This window comes from Suricata suricatta, chromosome 11, assembly GCF_006229205.1.
Source record: "Suricata suricatta isolate VVHF042 chromosome 11, meerkat_22Aug2017_6uvM2_HiC, whole genome shotgun sequence".
Lineage (NCBI taxonomy): Eukaryota > Metazoa > Chordata > Mammalia > Carnivora > Herpestidae > Suricata > Suricata suricatta.
In genome coordinates, this window is record NC_043710.1 from 53,044,810 (window position 1) to 53,053,052 (window position 8,243).

General features: G+C 37.9%; 1 protein-coding gene across 1 annotated transcript in view; it reads right to left on the reverse strand.

Annotated features, from left to right (window-relative positions):
- The window catches only part of LOC115272593 (olfactory receptor 52K1), a 796-nt gene extending 293 nt beyond the window's left edge, over positions 1–503 (reverse strand). Inside the window, exon 1 of the mRNA XM_029915623.1 lies at positions 5–503. Coding sequence (XP_029771483.1) covers positions 5–503 — 499 coding nt within the window. The remainder of the gene's footprint in view (positions 1–4) is intronic.
- Between the last annotated feature and the right edge of the window lie 7,740 nt (positions 504–8,243).

Genomic DNA, 8,243 nt, shown 5'->3' on the forward strand with positions numbered 1-8,243 from the left:
AAGCGTCTGAGGAGAAAGGGGAGTGGAGTCATTAGTGCCACAGCCCGAGTCACAGCAGCCATGCCAACCTTGGTGATAAGGGACCCAGTCAGGACCGTGGTGTAGTGCAGTGGCTTGCAGATGGCCACATAGCGGTCGAAAGCCATGGCCAGCAGCACTGCTGACTCCATGATAGAGAAGGAGTGGAGAAAGAACATCTGGACCAGACAGGCATAGAAGTTGATCTCCCGATCTCTGAACCAAAAAATAGCTAGCATTTTGGGAAGTGTTGTAGAAGAGAGGACCAGATCAATGGCTGCCAGCATGGCCAGAAAGAGGTACATGGGCTCGTGGAGGGCTGCATCAGCCTGGATGATGAAGAGGAGGGTGCAATTGCCTAGCAAAGCTAGAGTATAAGCTGTGCAGAAGGGAATGGAGATCCAGTTATGTAGGTGCTCCAGTCCTGGAATCCCCATCAATATGAAGACTTCCGGATGGGTTGAGGTGGTGTTGGAGGCTGACATGGCCATTGGAAATTCTCTTCTCTTCTTATTGTCTACTCCCACCAGGGCCCATCCAGAGAATATCCTGTATCAACAGAGTTATATCTCTCAAGTTCAACCTCTGATCATTCACATGGAAGGATTAGCTCTTGACAGCATTTCTATACCTTAAATTAGAAAATAATCCTAATATACATTATAAAATATACATGGCCTCTGCTCTCCAGGTACTTCAAAATCATTAGGTGATCAGAACATTAAATACCAATTGAACTAGTATCACTAGACAATCCTCATTGAGGAGTTTAGTAGAGAGCTTTCTGTTGTTTTGACCAAGGACTACTTTTATAAAAGATGTAGATCTGTGCTATACTCATATATTCACTCTCTCCCTGTTGCCTCCAATTTCTAGCTATATCTCTAATGATGAAAGCTGAGTCTCTGTCCTTAAATGTCTAGCTTGGCCATATGAAAAAATAAGATATTAGGAATACTAATATTAATTATTAATTAATAATAGATGAATACCCCTTCTAATAATTCACTTTCCTCCAAGTTCTATAAATTTTCCTCTAACAGGGGTTCAATAGGCCTTTCACACTCGGAAATTTCACCAACTAAAGCCCTACTTCCAGTCGTTTTTGAGAACATGAGAAGACCTATTACATTTTCCTTCACCTAACTTTTTATTATTTTTTAATATTTTTATTCATTTTTGAGAGAGACAGCACAAGCAGGGGAGGGTCAAAGAGAGAGTGAGACACAGAATCTGAAGACAGGCTCCAGCCTCTGAGCTAACTGTCAGCCCAGAGCCCATGAACCCATGAACAGTGAGATCATGACCTGAGCCGAAGTCAGACGCTTACCGACTGAGCCAGCTAGGCGCCCCTCCTTCACCTAACTTTAACTTCGATTTTATCTGCTTCTACCTTCACCTACTTTGCTTTCCTCATGATGTTCAGAGGAAGAGATCCTCCACCCTCATCTCTTTGCAAGATTGACATCTGAACTTCATACTATTCTTTTTCATTCTGGGATCACTTATCCTTCCCCTTCTTATTCCTTTTATCATTCTCTTTGAAAAAGTGTAAACATTTGTTTCCCAAAACGTTGATCTGTTTCCTTTTTTCTCAATTTCTATCTTAAAAGTTTCTCCTGAGAATTGAGATATTGTAAAACCATTAGCACAATGGATGAATGGATAAAGAAAAGTGATACACATAAGAATATACTTCAGCTATAAAAAAGAAGGAAATCTTGCATTTGCAGCAACATGGAGTGAATTTGAGAGCATTATGCTAAGTGAAATAAGTTAGAGAATGATAGTGTATGATCTCACTTTTATATATAATCTTAAAAAATGGACCGATAGAGAAGGGAACCTTCGTGCACTGTTGGTAAGAATGTAAACTGGTATAGCTACTGTGGAAGACAATATGGAGGTTCCTCAAAAAATTAAAAATAAAACTATTCTATGATCACACTACTAGGTATTTACCTAAAGAATACAAAAATATTGGGGCACCTGGGTGGTTCAGTCAAGTTAAGCATCCAACACTTGATTTCAGCCCAGGTCATGATTTCACTTTCATGAGATTGAGCCCCACATTGGGCTCCACATTGGGAATGCAGCCTGCTTGAAATTCTCTCTCCCTCTGCCTCTCTCACTCAAAAATATAAAAACATTAATTCAAAGGGATATATGCACCCCTATGTTTATTGAAGCATTATTTATAATAGTCAATCATTGCAGCAGCCTAAGTGCCCATAAATAGATGAATGGATAAAGATGTGGGGTGTGTGTGTGTGTGTGCGTGTCTACACAAAATGGAATATTATTCAGTCATAAAAGAATAAAATCTTGCCATTTGCAACAACATGGATATATCTACAAAGTATAATGCTAAGTGAAATAAGCCAGTCAAGACAAACAGCATATGATTTCATATGTGGAATTTAAGAAACAAAACAAATGAACAAAGAGCGGGGGGCTGGAGGGAGGGTGGTGACAAACCAAAAAATACTTGTAACTATTAGAGACCAAAGGGTTACCAAGTGAGCAGGTAGGTAGGGGATGGGCAAAATAGATGAAGGGGATTGGGAGTATCGTAATGAGCACTGAGTAATATATGGTCTCCACTCTCAAGGTGCTTTATAAAATCAATATGGTATTGTTGAATCACTATATTGTACACCTGAAACTAATATAACTGTACGATAACTACTCTGGAATTCAACTTTAAAAAAAAAACTCCTAGAAACAAAATGGACTTGTAACTGCTAGGGATGGGAGAAATAGGTGAAGGTAGTCAGAAGGTGCAAACCTCCAGTTGTAAGTTCTGGGGGTGTTATGTATAGCATATGACTATAGCTAAAGTACTACATCATACATTTGAACGTGGCAAAGAAGTAGATCTTTGAAGTTCTCATCACCAGAAAAATACTGTAACTATGTGAAGTGATGGATACTAACTAGACTTACTGTGGTAACATTTTGCAATATAAACATAAAAAAATGTTGAACACTTCAAACTAATAATTTCATGGCAATTATCTCAAATTTTGAAAAAATAAATTTAAAAATGAAGACCATTAGCTCAAATCATTTTTAATTAAGAAAGCTAAAGGTTAAGTTACTTACTGACAATCATATGTTTAAAAAATGTCAAATATTAAATTTTAAGAATCTGGTTTCCTACCTTCAAATCCAATGTCTCAAGTCACTGTAGTCTTCTGCCTCTACTTTGTTGTTCTACATACAGTTGAAATCTAGAGTGTTCATGTTAAAGAAATAAAACTCTAACTCATTACCATGGTATAGGGAAAAGTTTTAGAATTTAAAGACTTAGGCTCAAGTAATGATTGGGACATCAGCCTACTTACCAGCAGAAAGTGACATTAATATTTTTTAAGTTTTAGCTTCTTAACCTGTAACTGAAGGCAATAACCATACCTCCCATTAGTATCTCCCTATTTTATTGTGAGGAAAGATGAAATCATATAAGAATAAACCTTGTAAACTGTGAAGCATTCTCCACATGGTACTTGTCATTACTATCTTCCACACAAATCTGCACCCCCCTTTCTACAATGTTGATCTTGATTAACATCAGCACCATCCTTTATTCTTCTTCTTTATCTCTTCCATCTAACAACCCCTTAACTTGATTCCCCTTCACAGCACAATTTGAATAAAAACTTGACTATATTTGATCTCTACATCCTCCTCTCTCATTTAATTTCCAATCCTTTCCAAGCTAGCTTCTATCTCCACTTCTTTCCTTATACTGATCTGGCCATTGCTCCTTTCCCCTCTTTTTCTCTCCTTTTCTCTCTTAATTTCCCTTTTATTTTCATGCTACCTTTCTAGGTTCTCCCTTTGTTCCTCTTGTTTTTTTGTTTTGTTTTTGCTTTGTTTTCTGCAGGTTTTGTTACCATATACATTCGAGGAATTGCCAAATGTATAGCTTCTATGAGTTTCAGATAAGTTATTCTGCCTATTGGACCGCTCCACTTAGATGTTCCATGCTAATCTCAAACAATATCGCCAAAATGAAAATCTTGTTATCTCCCTACAAACTATTTCCTCCCCATGCCTTACCATCTCAGCACATTCTGACCTTCCATACTGTAGCAAGGTCAGAAGCCCAGGGATAATCCTTGATTTAATCCTTTCACTCTTCCTTAGTATCCAGTTCATTAGCAAATCCTATCAATCTGCAAAATGTATTTCACTCCCTACTCTTTCCCTTTCCCCCTGACAACTTTCTTACATCAGCATCTTTCATTTAGACCACAAAAGCCTCCTGACTGGTCTCTGTGTTCTGAATCTTGGGCCCTCAAGTCTCCATTTTCTATACTGTAGCCAAAGAATCCACTTAAAATGCAAATTATATTATGCCATGCCTTGCTTCAATACCTTCATGGAATTACCATTGTACTGAGAATGAAATCCACATGCCTAACTCTGGTTTACCAATCCCTGCATGATCTGGTCTCTACTAACTATTCATCTTTATCCCCTTTCATTTTCATTATGCTCAAGTCATAAAGCTTTCTACCAGATGCCAAAACTCCTGGAGCTCTTTCTCAGTCAACGACACCCCCTTGATCCTGCCCCTAAATTGTTTCCCATGCTGCTTTTCTCCTCTCCATACCTTTTGTCTTCCCAAATTACATCATTTCTTGCCTGTAACATTATAAAGATCTCCTCTTTAAAGAAATTGAAGATTACACAAAGATATTCCATGCTCATGGGTTGGAAAAACCAACATTGTTAAAATGTCCATACTATCCAAAGCAATCTACAGATTCACTGCAATCTCTCTCAAATAATCAAATACCAACATCATTTTCCACAGAACTAGAACAAACAATCTTGAAATGTGTCTGGAATAACAAATGACCCCAAATAATCAAAGGGGTCTTGAAAAAAAAATAAAGCTGTGGAGGCATCATAATCCTAGATTTCACGATATACTACAAGGCTGTAGTAATCAAAACAGTATGGTACTGGCACAAAAATAGACACATAGATCAATGGAACAGAATAACCCACAATTATGATCAATTTATGACAAAGGAGGCAAGAATTTGCAATGGGGAAAAAGTCTCTTCAACAATCGGTATTGGGAAATCTAGACTACTTCTTTCACCATAGGCAAAAATAAACTCAAAATGGATTAAAGACGTAAATATGAGGCCTGAAAACAAAATCCCTAGAAGAAAACGCAGGCAATAATTTCTTTGACATCAGCCATAGAAACCTCTTTCTAGACTGTCTCCTCTGGTAAGGAATACAAGAGCAAAACTAAGTTATTGGTACTACACCAAAATAAAAGGCTTTTGTATGAAGAAACTATAAACAAAAGGCAACTTACTGAATGGGAGAATATGTTTGCAAATGATATATCCAATAAGGGGTTAATGTCTATAAAGAACTTATTCAACACCAAAAAAATTGAATTAAAAAATGGATGGAGGATCTGAATAGACAGTGTTCCTAAGAGGATACACATATAGCCAACAGACAGATGAAAAAAAATGCTCAACATCACTTATCACTGGAAAAATGCAAATAAAAACCACAATGAGATATCACTTTATACCTGTTATAGTGGATAAAATCAAAAGCACAAGTGTTGGGAAGGATGTGGAAATAAAGGAACCCTTGTGCACTGTTATTGGGAATGCAAATTGGTGCAGCCACTGTCAAAAACTATGGAAGTTCCTCAAAAAATGAAAAGTAGAATTACCATATGATCCAGTAATTCCACTATTGGGTATTCACCCAAGAAAATGAAGACACTAATTCAAAAAGATATGCATCCCAGGGCACCTGGGTGTCTCAGTTAAGTGTCTAACATCAGCTCAGATCATGATCTCCCAGTTCCTGAGCTCCACGTTGGGCTCTGTGCTGACAAGTTAGAGCCTGGAGCCTACTTCAAATTCTGTCTCCTTATCTCTATGCCTCTCCCCTGCTCAAATTCATTCTCATTCTCTCTCTCTCTCTCTCTCTCTCTCTCTCTCTCTCTCTCTCTCTCTCTCTCTCTCTCTCTCTCCCTCTCTCAAAATAAACATTAAAAAATATTTTAAATATGCATCCCTATTTTACTACAGGATTATTTACAATAACCACAACATGGACTCAACCAAGTGTCCATTCATAGATGAATAGATTAGATGTGGTATATATACACAAACACAATATGGAATGTTTCTCAGCCATAAAAAAGAATTAGATCTTGCTATTTGCAACAACATGGACAGACCTAGAAAGGATAATACTAAGTGACATAAGTCAAAGACAAAACCATATGATTTCACTCCTATGTGGAATATAAAACAAAACAAAGGAGGGGAAAAAAGATTCTCAAATGCACGGAACAAACTGGTGGTTGCCAAAGGGGAGGTGGGTGAGAGGATGGGAGAAATGGGTGATGGAGAATAAAGAATACACTTACCACAATGGGCATGGAGTAATGTATAGAATTGTTGAATCATTATAACACCTGAAAGTAATCAACACTGTTATATTTGAATTAAAAAAACCCTCCTCTTTAGTTTTCCACCTCTGTTCAATCTACCACTACAATACAACAGACCACATGTTCTATCCCTACTGAAAACCACTTATGAGATCTTATTGCTACAAAAACAAAAAAGAAACAAAAAAAACCTTAAAAACTACTCACATTTACAAACTTCTCCTTGTCTTAATTATTAGCCTCTTTTCTTACCATTCCCCTAAACATTCATCCTAGATTCAGCTACATTGAATGATCTGTCACTTCTGAAAGTTATGCTTATAGCTCATACTATTTATCTGGAATGCTTTCCTCTGCCCATTTCCATACCTGGCCAAAATCCTGCCACCTTCTTGGTGAAGTCTCATATTCTTCCAGGCTGATTTTCTCAGTGTTTTCAATGGGAGCTCATTAATGTACTGAATTAAACAATTCAAGGAGAGTACACTGTGTTGCTAGTGCACATGTCCACTCATGAGACTGAGCACTTTTAATACAAGGGCTGTGACTTATTTATATATTCACACTCTGCTGAATATTACTGATGCTCAATAAGTGCTTTGCTTTTAAAAAGTGTATTTTGAGAAAGAGAACACATGCACACACAAGCAGGGGAGGGGTAGAGAGAGGGAGAGAGAGAAAATTCCAAACAGACTCCACACTTTCAGTGCAGGGTCTGCTGCAGAACTCAAGCCCTTGAACCATGAAATCATAACCTGAGCCAAAACTGAAAGTCAGGTGCTTAACCAACTGAGCCATCCAGCTGCCCCTCAGTAAGTGCTTTTTAAGTAAGTATATGAATGACTCCCTCAAGGAACTTTCTCCACTCCTGTTGGTGTATAATATACTGCCATCTAATCCAAACTGAAGCTTACTGAGTAGCTCCCAATTTTAAGCACATCTACAGATGGAAATTCAATGAAATATTCCATCAATGTTCATTACCTAGATCAGCAAATGGATATCTGCATTTTCTCTAAGATAGCACTGGAATGGACAGTGTAGAAGCCCCACGACAAAACAGGGCTGTGCTTTTTTACGTTTACTGCCACTGTCTTTATGGAACCTATGGAAGGATTTGCTAAATATTTCTTGAATAGTTGAAAGAATATCATTTTATGCATGTTGTTACCTGTGTCCTAAGTAAATGTACTTCTCTAATTTCAAACAGGTCTCTTCTCTTCCTTGAGTGCCCCTGTCTCCTTTACTTCCTGTGTTTTCTTGCCACCTATCTCTGGTCTTCCAGTTTATTTTCCCACATACCTCAACCTCACAAATTGCTTATTCTGTTTTAAATGCCTAATTCTCCTTCAACCTTCCTTCTTTCCAGGTTCAACTGAAATATACCTCTCATTTTATTCACAATCCAACCCTGCTTACCCAGTCTCCTCCTGCCCCAGCAACCTTAACCTGCTTGGCATGAGTGTTTGGTTCAGTCTATTCATGTCATTGTCCTATGCTTCCTGCTTTCATAGTCAAGACGTTAGCAAATAATAAAAGGAAGCCTGTGTCACTTATTTATCTCCCCCAAAAGTGTGTGTGGCTCCATACCTAGAGTATTCAGTCAGTGCTATAAACTATTTGGTAGGCTATCCCTTTAACTTGAGAGGACTTTTGAGTGATATAATTGGGAACCTGAGTCCCCAAATGGTCATGAAGGAAGTAGCAGAGCTAGGGCTAAATTCCACAACTTCTGACTCCCGTGCCAGGATTTGTTTATAGGACCATAATGCAA